Consider the following 18,900-nt stretch of genomic DNA (forward strand, 5'->3'; position numbering starts at 1 on the left):
GTTTTATGATTTCGAAAAAATATTTTAAGTTTTCTCAAATCAAAAGAAAAGGCATAATATCAAAGATGATCAAATATTTATTCTCATTTTAGAAATATAATATTTCCCAAGATTCTTTACTGTAAGGAACCCTGTAAGGAACTTTTCTGCATCCACTTAACTTTATTGGATCACTTTAACTCGTGTTAAATGTGGCAACTTGGGATATCCTCTTGGTTCACGAGGATGATTGCAACCTTGGTAACAACTCATAAAGTTGGAAAGCAAACTTAACCAGGCCCGTAGCCAGCAATTTCAAAAGGGGGGTTCTTTTTCTGAAAAAGTGGACCTTTTCCCATAAAAACAGAGTGGACCTTTTTCCAGCAAAAGGGGCAGTTCTTTCGAACCCCCCGAACCCCCCTGGCTACGGGCCTGTTAACGATAATCCTTACATCAAACCATCTATCTCAAAACACATTTCTATCACATTCAGAGACCTCTTATACACACAAAGCTCTAAAAATACTGAACTTTTGCTGCAAATACGCTTAAAATTAATACTGTCAACGATCAAGACAAAGAGCATGTCTGTCCCTCTTTAATATGATCGTCATACAATACTGCACAGTTCAGTCAGCAGTATATTCATGCCCTTCTGGCATAGTCTTAGCCACTTGGGCATGTATTCAATAAATAATTCAACAAATCCTCATCAGTGGTCAGTTACAGTTAATTTATAGTTGGCACATTAAACAGTTTTATTGCTTTTTCAGGCATCAAATCACACAGGTTCAGTTTGTCCTGTGACATGTCAGTAAACTGCTATATTCATCTGGTTCATCTGGATTGCGCCTGAAAGCAAGAAAAATATGATGAATAAGTTTTGGAAATTAGAAAATACTGCAAATTATTTCCATTAATGATTGCAAAAACAGAATGCTGTATACCTTAAATTATTAAAATACTTGGCACAATCTCAGAATATCACTGTATATTTAATACCAGGCTCATGATTTTATATCAGAAGTTAATAAATGGACAAAATCAAAAAATAAATAAATAGAACATCCTGAAAAGGATCAGATGATGTGCAGGGCCACCATAAGAGGTTGAAAGGTGACAAAACATTCAGTCCCTTCTTGGTGGGGGAGGGGGGAGGTAGGGGGGAGGCTCCTCAACATTAAGGTCACATCAGTAAATTAAACAAGTAGAAATTCAACACCAGACTTGTTTTTCCTTAGCCACATTCTTGCTGCAGCCATGATAACCCAAAATCAGAACTGCAGATCCCTAGAACTAAGATTCCTACCTTCTACAGCAACATCTAAACAGCCGAGACAGATCACAGCCACCATTGTCTTCTAATCTGTAGTGAGGGGAGTTGTGATCCTCATCTGTCTCATTTATAAACTTGGTAAGATCTGTCTCTGGAAAACCCCCATGACGGTAGTAATCCTGAAGTTAAAACAAGAAATCTAATGGAAAATATATAGATTGTACAAAAAGGCTATACAAAAATTTACCATACCTGTTTGTGCTGATAAAATGATGCACAAAATGCTCAAACTGTAAGTATCTTGTGTGAATAAACATCTTGTGTATGTGTCGCAAGCCAAATTAAAATCCATTAAGCAAATGGGCCCACAAGTTTTTAACTTTTGATAAATGGAAATGCCATATACTGCCAACAGACAAATCACTTTCATTATGTAAAGGTAGTTATGAATTGTATTTTAAAACAAACTTTGGTGTTCAGCTCACTCTAAAGTATGAGAATGAGTGAAGGGCAATAAAAGCTTACCAACATTTAATAGTAAAAAATTACCTTAATCATCCCTTGAAACTCATTCAATAAATCATAACAATGTCACACCCACTTCAAACAATTAAGATTATTTTCAGTATGTATCAAAAACAGCCATGGACTTTTATCTAGGATTTTGGCGAATTTAACCTAGGCCAAATTAAAATCTGAATGAATTCTGATTTTGTCTAGGCCTGTTTAAAATCTGGCTGGGTTTCAATCTGGTCTGCAGCATATATAACTAAAAACTCAAATGTGAACAAAATATGAGCCTCAACATTTTGTGTATGGAACACCAGCTTAATAAATACTTACCCTAACTACATCATAAACATTGGTAATGACAGCAATGAACAGACTGAGGATGATGTAGATGAAGAGACTGATAAAGATGTAGAGGAATGCACGGCTGTAGTACCAGATGTAGACATTGTCATTACCAGTGATGACAGAGAAGGTGACAAACATGTCATCACCATTGACCAGGGAAAACAGACACTCTGAGGCTGCACTTATGGTACGAAACTGAAATTTTATCAAAAAGAAATAAATAAATTATAAAAGTGAAAAATAATATATATTTTTCAGTTGATTTTATCAACAAAATTCCAGAGTTATTAAGTAGATTATTCATGTATAGGCAGATACATGTACATTCATTATAAAAATGAATTTAAGTTCATCATTGAACAGTATATCTACATATCTCAAGTTAATAAGAAAGTATATCGCTTTTTCTCTGAGGCTTACTGCCTGCAGATGCTTACCTTAACATGATAAGGTCCCAGTACCACCCAGCCACAAAATGTGAACCCAGCATAAAACATGAGAGCACATATCAGGTACCGCAGCACATCTGGGAAGGACCTCTTCATAGTTATGATCAGAATCTGACAAATGGAAAAAGAGAAATCTTACTTTCAAATTGATGGTCTTCTGTCTTACCAGTATAATTTGTATTCGTAACATTTTTTCAAATACACTTTGTCAATATGTTTGGTGACATTTAGCATTGTAACTTACATTATATTTTTCAAAGAAATTGAGGTATCTGAGAACCCCAAACCAGACCAGGAGACTTCCTGTGCCCAGAGTGAGGCCACACATTTCATACAGGTCCACAGTCTGAAACACAAGCACAAACACATAGGACAAATCTGAATGCTGATATCAGATCAGACAATTTTTGCACCAGGCAATCTGTATGCACATGTAAAAAAATTAAAATTAAAAGGAGAAAACATAAAAATAAATTTTATTCAAAATGCGAATTGAAAGAAATTGTTGAGGAGAATGTATTGGAGGGGAATGCTTTCGATTAATGATGACGTGTAATAAAATACCTCATGTAACAATATGCAAGACCAATGTGTCAGTCCCTTTGAAAATGATGAAATAAATCAGTCTTACTGACTTTAATAAAGTTCTGAACACTTTCCAGAACATCACTCACACTTAATGACATCATTATCTTCAAAACAGACCCTATAACTGTAATGACATCATTGACAATGATCATAATAAACCACAGGTTCAGAAACTGCATCCTGTCATCTAGAGTCATTTCTATGCCACGCTGCCTTTTGAAAAACTTCACAGTTTTCTGAAAGTAAATGGCATTAATTTCATTTGGATTTGGGATGTAAAAAAATCATACAAGGCATAAAAATTAAAATACATTTCAATGTTAGAACACGTAATGGCAAATTGTAATAGAGTAAAAACCCATGAGGCAACAAATGATAGAATTCTGCCATTTTTTTTCAATTGCCTTGGATGGATGTTAAGGAAACTAACAAATTAAACTATCAAATTATTAAATTTTGGTGCCAAAGGTAATCCACTATTATAGTTGTGAAATTTTGATGCAAAATAGGGGACTTTTGGAACTGGACTTTATAGATACGGGATAATGCAAATATCTTCTACTGTAACAATCAAGAATTTTACTTATTAATACTTACTGAACGCAACCTTTGTGCCCTGTACAGTGACCGAGCACACAGTATTGTGGAGGTCACAGAGATAATAATGACTATTATGTCATACACAATAAATACCAAACTGATACCATCTTCTGAAAATTAAAAAATATAGTACAAATCATTTCAATAATTCAACTTATGACAGCAGGAAATCTTTTTTACCATCCATTGTTAATCTAAATTAATTGATAATAATTTGTTTTGGTTGACAAAAAGCAAAACATATAATAATGCTTATATTTCAATTATTTTATCTTTGTGAGATACTCACCTGTGTTTCCTGTCTTGTTATCATCAGTGCAGATAAATTGCTCTGCAGCAGCTTTAAGAGTGACAGGTATCTGACCACTGTAAGCACTGTTGTCTAGCAAAATCTACAGAAAAATTTCATGAAAATCCTCTAAGTTGGTCCAGTATCAAGGTAAACAAACCAGTCATTTAATTAATTGACTTAACAATCACAAAGTACACTTGATAAATGACCTGTGATAAAATCATCAATATATGTATAGCTTATTTAAAATATTAACCTAGATAAATGATTTGGATCAGATATTTTCAATACTTGCAAAATTGTTTACGTACGGTTACATTGACATCAAAGCACTCCACTTCATCTCTTCCAAGATCAAAATTTTTTACATGAACAGCTCTCAAAGAAAACTTGAATTCCACTTTGACCAATCTTAAATTCAAATAAAAGCATGGAATAAATGCACTTATTCTTAAAGAATGTTTTCTTGATTAAAAATGCATTTTAACATAAATTGTATGAAAACACAAAATCAGGTTTAAAACATTCAGGTTTAAACATAGCAATGCTTCTACCTCATCATCATCACTATTAGCATTCACAGACTATTTTCTATTGAAGGCATTATTATATAAATGTAGCTTGTTTATGGCAAAATAACATTTAATCCAGGACATCTTTTTAGTGAAATCCTGGACCCTTAGTGACAATTTATTTTGTTCACAGATTGAGATCCATACCAACCTATCAAATTCTATTGTCTTGTTTATTTTTTGCAAGTACTCTTGAACATCATAGGAATATTCTGTGGTGTTGGTTGTGCTGTTCCAGAATTCACAGTCACTGTTTGTTAAAGCTATACATTCTAAAGAGAAATGACATACATCTTATCTGAATTATAAGTAAATGTGTTATGAACTGAGAGTAAACACATTTTCTGGAAAATCAAAAAGGAGAATCTCACTGTAATGAATTTCATTTCAGGTTTATCTCAACTTTACTTCCTTGAATCCAACCCAAATTTGAATGAAGGAAATATGTACTGTATGCAGAGAAAAATAACTGTATGACTTCTCTATAAGTACCCAAAATTTCACTAAGCAATTCCACCCAAGGATGTACTCCCCATTTTTCTGAGCCCACTCACCTTCTACTGGCTGCTTATGAAAGCTGTAGGATCCATTCCTAGGATTTACCCAGCCATCTCTAAAGAATGTCTTACACAGGTACATGGGAGGCAATGTGTGGTTCTTAGAATTGGGTGTGAATGACCCGATGGAGTTTGGCCACACTTCATTATACTGAAATATGAAAGTGAAAGTATAAACTGACTTGCAATAATAAAATCTGAACAGCGGACAGCTGATTCGGAGTACAAGTGATAAAATTAAAAGTACAAATAATTGATGTCTTCTTTAAACATTTAATTTCTTATCCAAGTCCTGATCACTTTGACTAGAACATTTTGTCTTACCATTTTCCATGCATGATTTAGTTTCAGATAAAAGTCATCAATGGTGTAGACAGCAAAAATCCCCAGAGGAGCAGGATAGGGCAGAGTTTCATAGGCAGGATCCCAGCCTTGTAGAAACAGGTGCTTGAATGACACAGTTGACTTGATCAAGAAGTTAACATGGGAAGAGCGGTCATATCCAAACCACACCAACTGTAGTATAAAACAAAAATTCTAGTGGTTAATTCCTCAATTTCAATTTATTTCACCAATCTGAACAACATACCAGCTGGGTCAACCCAACTCTGCAGGGGATTCTCACTTAATTGCATTCAGTGTTATCAGCTTAATTGTCTGACACACCTCCTTGATGGCTAGGGGGTAATTAACTTTTGTGTGCGTTCTGCTTTATTACCCCAAGCAGCTCTAGGAGGCATGTCCGAAATTTAAGCTACTAACAGTGATTGCAGATAGGGAGAATCTCCTGCAGAGTTGGATCAATCCAGGTATTGGGATTGGTTAATCTGAACCCTCCCTAAGTGCTTTCAAAATAAAGATTTTTTTTTGTCATTTCTATGCCAAATGTAATTTCATTAAAGAATATCAAATTTATGAAGGCAATGACTTTTTTTAAATTCTACAGTATCCTTTCAAAATTAAAACTGTTCAAAACTTGCCTCTCACTGGTTTTCTTGCTCCAGAAGGCATTATATATCTGTTTATCACAAAAATGGAGCACAGCGAAGTCTTGCAGCAGCAGCAGCAATTTCAAGGAATATAAACAATAAGACCATTTTTAATTGTACAAGTTTCCATTTGTACATGTTTTCATTAAACACCACATTCAAACTGTTATAAGAATATCTGCAATAAAAAATCCTCCAAATAACATACCTGTCCAGTGACTAGCACTATTTTAAGGAGCTGTATAATCATTTTCCATGGAAACCTTCTCTTTGTGGTCCACTTCTGACATGGTGTCATAAAGTGGAATTTCAGTTTTCTTCTCAATGTGTCCTCCATGTGAGGGGTGTAAAAGGAAGCGACACGTTTGAATGGTCTTGGCCTCCCATGAGAGCGTCTCCATGATTCTCTGTTGGAAAGGTTTTCTTGATTTTCATCTGATGGAGGTTCTGAAACTGATTCCAAAATTTATATATAAAAGTTGGAATTTTGTTTAGATGGCAAAATAAAATTTAAGAAACTATGCACAGTTGAATAAGGCATTTCAAACAGGTATCTAGACAACATCACTACTGTACAGGGGCGGATCCAGAGATATTTTCTGACAGTCTTTCAAATAATCTTTGTTAATTCGTCCTCAATTTTTGACCGACTTCCGACAGAAAATATTAGATACCCGTAAATGTAAACTTAAAAATCTGACCGTCTTCCGGAAGACCCAGAAGACGGCCTAAATCCGCCCCTGACTGTAGGATTGAAAATATCATGGAATCTTTGGGGGGTGGGACTTTTGCTGCTTTAAAACATCAACTTTTCTCTATTATTGACTGTTCTTGTTTGTCTTAAAGGCATGTTACATTCTTTTTACCCAACAAAATTTACTTCCATGCATCTGACTCAATTAAGACAGTGACAGCTGACAAGAACTAGAATTTACTTTTCCATTGCAACATAACTAGAAAAATCCTACAGATGGTACCTTTTAGAGAAAACTGTCATCATATAAACACTAAAGTCTTATAATCTTTGGTCCAAGAGCAATCCGTCTAAAATCTTTATCTTTACTTAAAAGGTCCAAATCTTTAAAGATAATTTATTGTGTAAATAAACAGGTATGTAATCTGCCTTCTCAAGTAGTATACTGTGTATTGACCTACATGCGTTTTAAAAGATTAAAGCACAGACTCAATTAATAAAAATATATATTTCCTTTTTGCATCTGAAACTGACAAACTGGAATTCCTTACTAAGATACCATCTAATTTGTGAAATGAATGCAAGCCTACAATAATGACTCGATTTATCAATGGGGAAAATTGTGAATTTTACAGATCTATACTGTTTTTTTTTACGTCATAAATTCATAAAATTGGAACATTCCTACTGAGTGATAGAAAAAAGATACTGAAAAGCTGACTACTATACTTATATATATATATTTATATTCTATACACCTCAAGCACCATAAATGCTACAAAAAATATTTTTTAATGATTCTAAAATTATGCATCTAAAAGATCGATCTTTTTTTCTATTAGACCAAGTTGTTACCATACTACATATATGTCAGCCAGCACAGACTGATAACAGATTATAGGGGAGGTTTGTCAGTATTTCAAGCAGGAAATTAAGTTTGGCTTAAGTACATCAGGTGACTGACACTGCCTATATGACTTAGTGTGCTGTGGATACAAATTTTAATTAAAAATTATAATATTAAAATAACCAAATTAAAGCATTTGTATCATCTCAGGCCCGTAGCCAGCAGTTTCAAAAGGGGGGTTCTTTTTCTGAAAAACTTCATGTACTTATAGATAAATTTTCACCCAGAGTGGACCTTTTCCCAGCAAAAGGGGGGGGGGGGTTCAAAAGAACCCCCCAAACCCCCCTGGCTACGGGCCTGCATCTTTAGCTCCCTTTTATCTTAAATGATCTTAGCTGTTGTTCTATAATATATATTCATACCATCAAGAATATATACTAGTACCTTGTTGTTGACCTTGCCCAGTCTGGCGCTGTGATCTGTCAATTACTGACATCTCCCTGGGTCGCCTCAGAGAATCCATACCAGAGCTGTTACAGTATCACAGCTTAGTTCCCGTTCCACCATGGTAAGTTCTGGATCACAATATGCTTTCCCAGATAAGTAAAGTCTTCTGGTCTCATCAACAAGATAAAGAAAGTTTTCTAGATAAAAAATATTAAGACTAGTTTACCCTGCCTTTGCTTCACACAGTGAGAGGATCACAAGCACAAGTTATCACTGAAAGTGTCAACAAAACTGACCCTCAGTATAGACCTGTTAAAGTTTCCTTAACTCAGACTTTCTTGACCTTTGCCAGCACATGACATCTCATTGTGTATATGCGTTATCTGCTCTATAGAATTTGCAGTGAGGTAGAACTGTTTGACCTACTTATGAGTGGCATGTGTGATTATGAGAAACAAAATTACTTTAACAGGCAACTGGCGGTCATGAACTTTCACCCAAGATTTTGATTCAATTTCATATCTAAACATAGGAACTGAATTCTAAATCTAAATGTATAAATTTAATTTAAAATTTAAACATAGAAATTTAAATTCAAATCTAAACAAAAAACTTTCTTTCAAAATATCTGTACAGAAAATAAAATAATGAGTAAGAAAAAAAATCACAACTTTACATCAGGTTTTCTTTAATTTATTTTCTCATACTGACAATATGGTAAGACAATAGTGAATGACACAACAAGCATATGGCTTTCCTTTGGCAATGGTCCCACACTGACTGATTTTTTTTTTTTTTTTACAAAAATACTGCTTTTGTTTCTTAAACAAAACTACGTTATACTGAAATACTTATTTTTAAGTTCTCATAATACAAGAAAGTTATAAATAATTGCTAAACAATGTGTTTTCAAATTGTACAAAAATGCTATATACATATGTATATCTTAGTAAATTAAACTCAAACATTGTTCAACCTTCAGTTGTGAAGATATCACATACATATGTATAACATTTTCAGAACCTGAGAAATACTTATTTTATGGGCATAAGTTTGCCAAAAATTTAATGAAAATAGGGGCTATGGTAAGGACTCCATCTTTTCAATGCAGAAAAATTATCAGTCTTTCAAAAACATAATTTTGGAATCATTAAAAAATTATCATATATTGTATTTTTGTTGCATTTACTGTATAGAATAATACAATAGGGTAGGCTGCTTTTCAATTCTGTTGCAATAGGAATGTTTTAATTTTAAGAATTATGACTGTAAAATATATAAAATCTGAAAATTAATTTTCCCCATTAAAAAGATCAAGTCCATTACCGTACTATTAAATGAAAAAGGAAATATGCTTGATAGTTTATTCATTTACATTGTAAACAGTATTGTACTTAGGCCTCATTGAGACCAGGTGCTACATATTAAGCACATTAATTACTGTAAAACAAATTCGTCCATTAAGCTATGGGCTCATTCCCATTGAAATTATTGTTATCTCCGCCAAGGAGGTTATATTTTCACCCCTGTTTGATTGTTTGTTTGTTTGTTTGTCAGCAACATAACTCAAAAAGTTATGCATAAATTTCGATAGAATTTTCAGGGTTGGTCAGAAATGGGTTAACTTAGAAGTAATTAGTTTTTGGTGGTAATCCAGATCAATAATCAATCAATAAGCAATAATCAATAATCAAAAATAAAAAACTAAGTTATGGACCGATTTTGATGAAATTTTCAGGAACTGTCAGAAGTGGGCCAAGGAACAAATGATTAGTTTTTGGTGGAGATCCAGATCAATAATCAATCAATAGTCAATAATCAAAAATATCGCAAATTTAGGGGTGAAACAGCATTGGATGGAGACTTTGCTGCCTTGGCGAAGGTCTGCACTCTCTGAGTGCTTTTCATTCTATGCAGATTGATCTAACTCCATGGAAACTCACTAGTAAGTTGGAAACAAGAGGAGGCGTGTCATTCAGTTTATCTGTTTGCATTCAGTGAAAGTGCCCACAGAGTTTCTTTGTTTCTGCTGGATGGACCTTTTTGTGAATGACCAAGACAAAGAAATGTACGTCTGTCCATCTTTGGTTGACTAGCCAGACTAGCACAAGCAATACTGATTCAGGCAGCAACACATCTTTTCAGACCAAATACAAGTTCAATTTGTTGTGCGACTTTTCACTAAACTGCTATACTCATCTGGATCATCTGGATTTTGTCTGAAAGTAGAAAAATTGTGGTAAATATGTTGTGTAGAAATTTAATTATTTCCTGATGATTAATGGATATAAAATACATAATTTACTGTACTATGAAGTTCCAAGAGCCTTAAATACCTTTTACAGCAATGATAATAACCCAATAGCTGTACTATGGTGTCCTAAGATCCCTACCTTCTACAACAACATTTAAACAGCCGAGACAGATCACAGCCACCATTGTCTTCTATTCTGAACTGAGGGGAGGTGTGATCCTCGTCTGTCTCATTTATAAACTTAGAAAGATCAGTCTCTGGAAAACCTCCATGCTGGTAGTAATGCTAAAGTAAGGCAAGAAACAAGATGGTTAATGTAGGTTTACAAAAAATTATTATATAATTAAGTTAAAAATTTTAATTACCATCCTGTGGGTACTATCTTACAAAAAAACTCAAATTTTAAATGTTAGTATTTATCATGAGAAAATAAATATAATTTCAGTCTGAACATGATAGATACAAGATTGTGTAAAAATGACAAGAGACACTATAAATACTTACTTTAACTATATCATAAACATTGGTGATGACAGCAATGAACAGACTGAGGATGATGTAGATGAAGACACTGATGAAGATGTAGAGGAATGCACGGCTGTAGTACCAGATGTAGACATTGTCATTACCAGTGATGACAGAGAAGGTGACAAACATGTCATCACCATTGACCAGGGAAAACAGACACTCTGAAGCTGCACTTATGGTACGAAACTGAAATTTTATCAAAAAGAAATAAATAAATTATAAAAGTGAAAAATAATATATATTTTTCAGTTGATTTTATCAACAAAATTCCAGGTATTCAAGAGTTATTATGTAGATTATTCATGTATAGGCAGATGCATGTACATCCATTATAAAAATGACTAAGTTCATCATTGAACAATATCTACATATTTAAAGTTGGTAAAAAAATTATAACCGATTCTCTGAGGCTCATTGTCTGTAGGTGCTTACCTTGACGTGATAAGGTCCCAGTACCACCCAACCACAAAATGTGAACCCAGCATAAATTATGAGAGCACATATCAGGTACCGCAGCACATCTGGGAAAGACCTCTTCATAGTTATGATCAGAATCTGACAAATGAAAAAAGGGAAATCTTACTTGGCTGTCATTCTGTTATACTTGTTTAAATAAAGTTACACATGAAGCCAAATCATTGCCACTATACCCAACAAAATGTCATAAGATATCAGTGATTTTAATAACTAATTATGTGACTACTAGCAAAAGAAATACCAATTAAAGAGCATTTTCTCATACTTCAGGAAAAACAACCGATTAAGTGATTAATCAATGGTTTATCATTTGGCATGTAGATCGAACTCACCTCAGTTGAATCGTTTAAAAAACTAATTTTAAAAGTGGTTTGTAGGACATTTGAGGACATTTTGATACATAACTTACATTATATTTTTCAAAGAAATTGAGGTATCTCAGAACCCCAAACCAGACCAGGAGACTTCCTGTGCCCAGAGTGAGGCCACACATTTCATACAGGTCCACAGTCTGAAACACAAGCACAAACACGTAAGACATATTTGAAAACTTTATTAACTGAGACATAGTATTCTTAGATTCTTTATACATGTACCTTGCAATTTGCTTTTAAATGAGAAATGACAGTTAACATAAAATTCACCAACTTACTGGTATGTTTTCCACCAATTATACATGTAAATTGATATTCATCATTATTGTTTATATATCAAATTACATCAAATGATGACAAAATCAATAATATTAAGGAGAAGTTTTGTATTAACAAATATTAATTACGCATGCTCCAAGCAACAGGTAACTGATCAATGTTAGCATAAAGTGGAATAATATAAATATATGATCATCAAGTACAGACTGGAAATATGATTAAAAATCCACTCTGGTAAGAAAACCCTTTGTCAAAGGGGATCCAAAGGAGATAAAAATTTGTGGCAAAAGTATGCAAGTTGCAGGAATTAAGAAAGAAGTTGTAGGAATTGCAGAGGACATTCCTAGCAGTGTATGTTGGAGAGCATGAGAAAATATTTAACAATTTTATCACCAGAAAAGGAAAATATATGTACAGTATATGCACTGTATCTGTATATATTTAATCCATATATAACTCTATTGCATTGTGTTATGGGAAAGAAGAAGCCATAAAGTAAATGAGATCTCTCCATGCTAGCATTATAAAAGCTAAATATTTTGAGCAGAAGACATTATTGGGTGAATTTGAATGAAAATAAGATATCCAAATGTCAAACTTACAGATGGTATGTAAATAAAGCTACCAGCCTTAAAATCAAAATACATGTTAAACATTTAAACAAAATGTTTTTAGTGTGAATTTAGAGAATGCAAAGAAATGATGCCAACAATTTTTAATATTGATATTGTGTAACTACAAGTACTACAACAACAGGCATGCCAAATGTGCCTTTTCCTTTGAAAATGAAGACATATTTACCAACAAAGATATACTTCTGAACACTTTAAGATCTGAAAAACTCACAATTAATGCCAGTACTATTTTGAAAATGGATCCTATAACTGTAATGATGTCATTGATGATGATCATTATAAACCACAGGTTCAGAAACTGCATCCTGTCATCTAGAGTCATTTCTATGCCACGCTGCTTTTTGAAAAACATGACAGTATCCTGAAAGCAATCAATTTTTTTCATTTGGAACTTGGGCTTTGTAATCTTAAAGATTAACAACTAAGTTTTAACAAAATTTAACAAACATATTATGATATATATTATGGTATGTCCCTGGCTCATACCAAATATGCCCTCTTATGGGAACATTTTCTGTAGATCAACAGATATTATGCATATTATTATTATGCATCAAGCACTCTACACCAAAGAGAATCTAAAATTTGAAGAAAGAGATTGAGAGAGAGAGAGAGAATCATACTTACTGAACGCAACCTTTGTGCCCTGTAGAGTGACCGAGAGCATAATATTGTGGAAGTCACAGAGAATATAATGACTATAATGTCATACACAATGAATGTCAAACTAATATCATCCTCTGAAAAATAGTAAGATCACATACTATATGTATTCAATTTATTTAGTTTCACTTATAACAGCAAGAAACTTTTGCCACTGTTAGTCTTATCTGATATTAATTGGTTTGTTTTGGTTACTTGAAAAAATCTTACTGGTGAACACTAAAGATTTCAATCTCATTATTTTTATAATAACAACTTACCTATATTATCTTTTTCAACTTACCTGTATCGTCTATTTCATCTTCTTCATCACATGTAAATGGATTTGCATCAGCATCCAGAGTGACAGGCATCTGTCCACTGTAGGCACTGTTGTCTAGCAAAATCTAAAGAAAAAATATATATATATTGGTGTATTATGCAGTCACCTACTCAAAAACACTGGCATATCTTATAACTTACTGAATATAAATAGAGCCAGTCCTGAGTTTACATGCCAGTACTGTCATTTTGTGAATTTATGAAATTCTCACGAATTCACTACATGTTGGCCAGCTTAGTTGCTTGTAGTTAATTGTCTTTATATTATCGGAGTACATGTAAATGTCACTGCAAGGCTACTGATTAATGAATAGTTATAGTGAACAGCAGTAATTTAAGTCACATTGTAATTGACCAATCAGAGCCCTAGAATCCAACAAGAAGTACTGTATATAGTAATGCTTTTTTGAAAACTGGCATTGATTTAATTGAAGGCTGTATACATACAGTTATGTTGAAATCAAAGCACTCTGCTTCATTTCTTCCAAGATCAAAATTTTTCAGATGAACACTTCTCACAGAAAACTTGAACTCCATTTTGACCAAACTAAAAATCAAATTTAAGTGTTAAGAACTACAAAAAAATTTCAAAGAATGTTTTTTTTTTCCTTGAAATATCTTTAAGTTAATAGCATGTACAGTATCAATTGAATGGAAAAAAATTGAGTCAAAATTGTTACCATAATAATGGATATAAAACAGTAACTGATTTCATGAAATAATAAACAGCAATGCAACTCTCTACCCCTCATGTACATGTACATAAGCATGCATAAACAACATTTTTTAATCAGAAAGTGTAATCATCAGGACATCTTTTCAGGGAAATCCTTCAGTATGAGTACAGTATGAGTACACATAAACAATGACAAATTTACAGGGTGGTCCATAAAAAACGACCTATTTAACTTTCCACCTCGATTTTGATATAATTAAGATATTTCCAACTTTCTTTCACCAAACTGTTCCATAAGGATGACCATTTTATCCTTGCAAATTCTGCAGCAATTGGAGACTTTTAAGGTAGTCAAATTTCAAACATCATCTCATGTCCATGTCTCAATTCCCCAGATTTCTTTCTTTGGGGTACCTTACACTTTGAAGACCAGCATATGAAGAGAATTAAGTATTATGGAACAGTCCAGCTGACATGATTGCAAGAGTCACTGCCAATTTCAATGTTCGTGTGGGCACCGTTATTCAACAGCAAGGAATGAGGATAGAGCACATTGTCAATTATTGAAATATCACTACCTTAAAGGTTTCCAATTTCTACAGAATTTGCAAGGATAAAATGGTCATCCTTATTGAACAATTTGATGAAAGAAAGTTGGAAATACCACATGTATATCAAAATTGAGATGAAAAGTCAAACAGGTTGTTTTTTATGGACCACCCTGTATATATTGTCTTCGAATGAGATTCATACCAACCTATCGAAATCAATTGTCTTGTTTATTTTTTGCAAGTATACTTTTATATCATAGGAATATTCTGTGGAGTTGGTTGTGTTGTTCCAGAATTCACAGTCACTCTTTGTTAAAGCTATACATTCTGAAAAAAATTATGTTTAGATGTGTACATCTCACCACCTCAATGATCCATCCATGCAGTGAAAGTCACATTAGCTTATCAATAGCATAAGTTATGTTCAGACCAAACACAGAGAAAAAAAGTTTAAGATACCTGAGGAAATCTTTTCATGTTTCCATCATAAAAAAACAGAAGTAGTCCCCATTTATCTGAGCCCACTCACCTTCTACTGGCTGCTTATGAAAGCTGTAGGATCCATTCCTAGGATTTACCCAGCCATCTCTAAAGAATGTCTTACACAAATACATGGGAGGAAATGTGTGGTTCTTAGCATTGGGTGTGAACGACCCTATGGAGTTTGGCCATACTTCATTATACTGAAATATAAAAGTGAAAATGTAAACTGATTTGCAATAATAAAATCTGAAGAGCAGACAGGTGATTCAGACAGCAAGATACAAATTTAAAATTTCACAAATAATATGGAAACCAGTCCAAAAGTTTAACTCTGTGCCATGTAAGAGAGCAATACAAAAATGAAATATGAAACATGGTGAATTTGAAGCATTGTGCCAACTGACTAAAGTTGACAGAACTTAACCAGAATAATATCCCTGGATAAATTCTGTGAGCTTGTTATTCACTGCCACACTAACTTGCCAGTCTCCATTATTCCTGATCCCACTCTCCTCCAAATCTTCCAAAATCTCACTTTTATACTTAGTCGCAAGACTTTGGGTGATCTTCGATGATTCCCATTGCCGCTCTTTTTTTTTTTACAATTTCTTATCTATATAAGTCCTGAACACTTTGACCAGAATGTTGTTTTTTCTTACCATTTTCCATGCATGATTTAGTTTCAGATAAAAGTCATCAATGGTGTAGACAGCAAAAATCCCCAGAGGAGCAGGATAGGGCAGAGTTTCATAAGCAGGATCCCAGCCTTGTAGAAACAGGTGCTTGAATGACACAGTTGACTTGATCAAAAAGTTAACATGGGAAGAGCGGTCATACCCAAACCACACCAACTATAGTATAAAAGAACAAATGAAAACTACAATTAAACAGCAAATTCTATTTTCTCTACCTAAAATTAAAATTGTTATTTATCAATTTAAGAGCTTTGAAACCAATGAAGCTTTTGGTCTACACAGATCAATCTAACTCCATAGGGATTCTTGCTTAATTGCACATTTACAACCCTCCTCTTGTTTCTAATGTACTTATATAATAAACAACTTTTCTTCTCAATGCCTGTTAAACTGATTGCATGCAGTGAGTGTCCCCATGGAGTTGGATCGATCTACATAGGCTGATAGCTTCAGTGGGAACAAGTCCTTAAAATTACATTTTCACTCTCAAAAAGAATAATTATTTGCAACAAAGTTTCAATGATAAAGTTAAAAAAAACAAAAAAACATGTAGGTGATGACCATTTAAAATGCTTAATTGGTCCATTTAATCTTTCTGAATCAAAAATTGTCATCTCACAGACTTTGTATGCTCTGAATGATATCTAGCATAGTTGCACACTAAAAAATTGCTGTAAAAAGTTGCAAACACATTTCCAAAGATTCAAACATATTTTATCATTTTTACTGTAAATTTTTCTATGAAACCCCACATAATATACCTGTCCAGTGACTAGTACTATTTTAAGAAGCTGTATAATCATTTTCCATGGAAACCTTCTCTTAGTGGTCCACTTTTGACATGGTGTCATAAAGTGAAATTTCAGTTTTCTTCTCAATGTGTCCTCCATGTGAGGGGTGTAAAAAGAAGATCCACGTACGAAGGACGGCCTTTGGCGCTCATAACTGTGTGTTGACCTTTGGCGCCCTTGGCTGTGTGTTGTCCTATGACTTCCATGGCTATGACGTGATGATTCCCTGTTGCAAAGGTTTTCTAGGTTTTCATCAGATGGAGACTCTGAAACTGATTGCAAAACAAAACTTTAATAATTAATTATTTTATTTTCCTAAACTGGGAAGAGCAGCACATCTCTGTTCTACAGTTTATCTAACCTTGAATATTCAAAGACAATCTAAAAAAAGAGAATCTAATGAGACTTCTGTTGTCTGAACAACTCCACTTTCCTCTGTTTGTTTTTGTGTCCAAAATGAATGCATTATCCTAGCTATTATAGTAACAAAATCATCACAATTGTCCTACTCAAAGAACCTCATTTTAATGCACATTAGAATAATTTAAAGTGAAAAAGCAGAGATTATCAGAATCATATTTATACAGACATTACTTATGACCAATTTAATTAGGAAACTGTACATTTGTTTTCTATCTTAAATGCCCCCATACCACTGGTTACAAGACCACTTCTTCCTCTTTCCTTATAACCCTAAACCATGACTCAATATGTCCGCTTAAATTAATCATTGCTCCATAATCAGTATATCTGAACCCTTCACATGCATTACCAGACTCCCCAAAAAGCACAGAGAATTGACATACATGTACCAGTAGCTTAAAATAAAGATTAAAGCACAGATAATAAATATGGAAATTCATCTGGATTTACTTTTTTATAATTTAAACTTACCATCCACCAGCATACCAAAACTGCTGATAAACTGGAGCTCCTTATTACCCGATCTATGAGACATTTTAGCTGTTTAGTAGCCAAAAAAATAAAACAACATTTAATGTGTGTCAGCACACACTGTTAACAGATTAACTGAGAGCTGTTATCATTTCATGATGGAAAGTTTGGTTTTAATCCATCAGATGATCAAGACTAGTCCATGAAGGCAAAGCATTGTGATTAACTGTCAATTCATTTGTATTGATAACATCATATGCATTGCATGGGACCATTTGTATAGATAATTGATAGCACTTGCATCATGTATATACTGTTGTATTATATGATCTAAGCCTGTTATATATCAGACATTTATACCATGTGTCTTTTGCACACAATAACTGACATCTCCCTGGGTCTCCTCAGAAAATCTGCAGTTCTTCATCTGTCAGAAACAATAAAAGCCATGTAAGCAGGCCAATACAAATAATGGGGAAATTGACTTATTGAACTGTAAAAAAGGGATCCGATGCGTGTGTCTCAATATTGTAAAGCTGTATTGTATAGAGAGATTAATCCTGATCTTATAATCTCAGGCATTTCTGCTGACATGGACATCAAGGAGTTGAGAGAATTATTGCAATTACAGGTTGTTATCACATGACCTGACAGTGGAGAAGGGACGCTGGTTCAGTGTCCCTTTAGAGGATCGGAAACGTATCTGTGGTACCTGTGACTTTTTTTTTCTTTTGTGGAGTCTGCCTAAAGCAGTATTTGCTTAACAAGTCTGACATTAACTTAATCATCCATGACAATGTTATTAGGTCAATTTTTCTACCAAGTTCAGTATGTGTCTGCTAATTAATTGTTATGTTGTATATGTCCTTCCTGTGACTGGCTGGTGTATATCTCTGTATAGGGGTGGGTGGGGGGTCAGGAGGCATAAATACAATACCCAATATTCACACATGTGGAAAACTTTCAATGCTAGTTGTTACCAGCCTCCTACAAGTGAAAAGCAAACTGTAAGCAAACTGTAAGTGTGTCAATTGATAATACATGTACCAACATGTATCAGTATCTACTGTGAATGTCTCCATCAAAATGACAGGATTCACAAAATTCAAGTAATAATGTGAAAGTTCTTTT

The 18,900-nt window shown here is 33.7% G+C and overlaps 2 protein-coding genes across 5 annotated transcripts; both read right to left on the reverse strand.

Moving 5' to 3' along the window:
- Positions 1–59: 59 nt before the first annotated feature.
- Positions 60–8,582, reverse strand: LOC106174915 (mucolipin-3). 2 transcript variants are annotated; one of them, XR_015331996.1, is made up of 14 exons: positions 8,146–8,582; positions 6,369–6,613; positions 5,496–5,687; positions 5,169–5,322; positions 4,766–4,886; positions 4,354–4,453; positions 4,040–4,142; positions 3,748–3,860; positions 3,237–3,386; positions 2,807–2,908; positions 2,551–2,673; positions 2,224–2,308; positions 1,289–1,434; positions 60–831 (listed from the first exon to the last, which is right to left on the reverse strand). XR_015331996.1 is itself a non-coding variant. In XM_013556689.3 (14 exons), the coding sequence occupies exons 1-14, from the start codon at positions 8,222–8,224 to the stop codon at positions 771–773; spliced, it is 1,899 nt and encodes a 632-aa protein (XP_013412143.2). In that variant the 5' UTR covers positions 8,225–8,580; the 3' UTR covers positions 60–770. The 2 variants fall into 2 exon arrangements, 1 of the variants encoding a protein (XP_013412143.2); XM_013556689.3 differs by having other exon boundaries at positions 2,099–2,308; positions 8,146–8,580.
- Positions 8,583–8,825: 243 nt separating this feature from the next.
- Positions 8,826–18,769, reverse strand: LOC106174828 (mucolipin-3-like). 3 transcript variants are annotated; one of them, XM_087001516.1, is made up of 15 exons: positions 17,770–18,769; positions 16,846–17,147; positions 16,049–16,240; positions 15,436–15,589; positions 15,113–15,233; positions 14,127–14,226; positions 13,642–13,744; positions 13,323–13,435; positions 12,907–13,056; positions 12,663–12,689; positions 11,817–11,918; positions 11,363–11,485; positions 10,907–11,116; positions 10,542–10,687; positions 8,826–10,367 (listed from the first exon to the last, which is right to left on the reverse strand). In XM_087001516.1, exons 1-15 carry the CDS (start codon positions 17,831–17,833, stop codon positions 10,307–10,309), a joined length of 1,968 nt encoding a protein of 655 aa, XP_086857642.1. In that variant the 5' UTR covers positions 17,834–18,769; the 3' UTR covers positions 8,826–10,306. The 3 variants fall into 3 exon arrangements, with proteins under 3 accessions (XP_086857642.1, XP_086857644.1, XP_086857643.1); XM_087001518.1 differs by lacking the exon at positions 17,770–18,769 and adding an exon at positions 17,529–17,762; XM_087001517.1 differs by lacking the exon at positions 12,663–12,689.
- Between the last annotated feature and the right edge of the window lie 131 nt (positions 18,770–18,900).

Source organism: Lingula anatina, chromosome 1, assembly GCF_051362555.1.
Source record: "Lingula anatina isolate TDL-2025a chromosome 1, LinAna3.0, whole genome shotgun sequence".
Lineage (NCBI taxonomy): Eukaryota > Metazoa > Brachiopoda > Lingulata > Lingulida > Lingulidae > Lingula > Lingula anatina.

What these genes read in the sequence shown, in the direction of transcription:
- LOC106174915 (XM_013556689.3), bottom strand. Translation starts at nt 8,224, where the DNA reads ATGGATTCTCTGAGGCGACCCAGGGAGATGTCAGTAATTGACAGATCA. An exon ending in AAGACAATAGAATTTGATAG is followed by an intron (nt 4,454 to 4,765) that starts GTTGGTATGGAT and finishes TTTGAATTTAAG; the next exon opens with ATTGGTCAAAGTGGAATTCA. An exon ending in GGGCACAAAGGTTGCGTTCA is followed by an intron (nt 3,387 to 3,747) that starts GTAAGTATTAAT and finishes ATTTACTTTCAG; the next exon opens with AAAACTGTGAAGTTTTTCAA.
- LOC106174828 (XM_087001516.1), bottom strand. Translation starts at nt 17,833, where the DNA reads ATGTCTCATAGATCGGGTAATAAGGAGCTCCAGTTTATCAGCAGTTTT. An exon ending in TAGTACTAGTCACTGGACAG is followed by an intron (nt 16,241 to 16,845) that starts GTATATTATGTG and finishes TTTATACTATAG; the next exon opens with TTGGTGTGGTTTGGGTATGA. An exon ending in GCTTTATTTACATACCATCT is followed by an intron (nt 11,919 to 12,662) that starts GTAAGTTTGACA and finishes CTTGTGTTTCAG; the next exon opens with ACTGTGGACCTGTATGAAAT.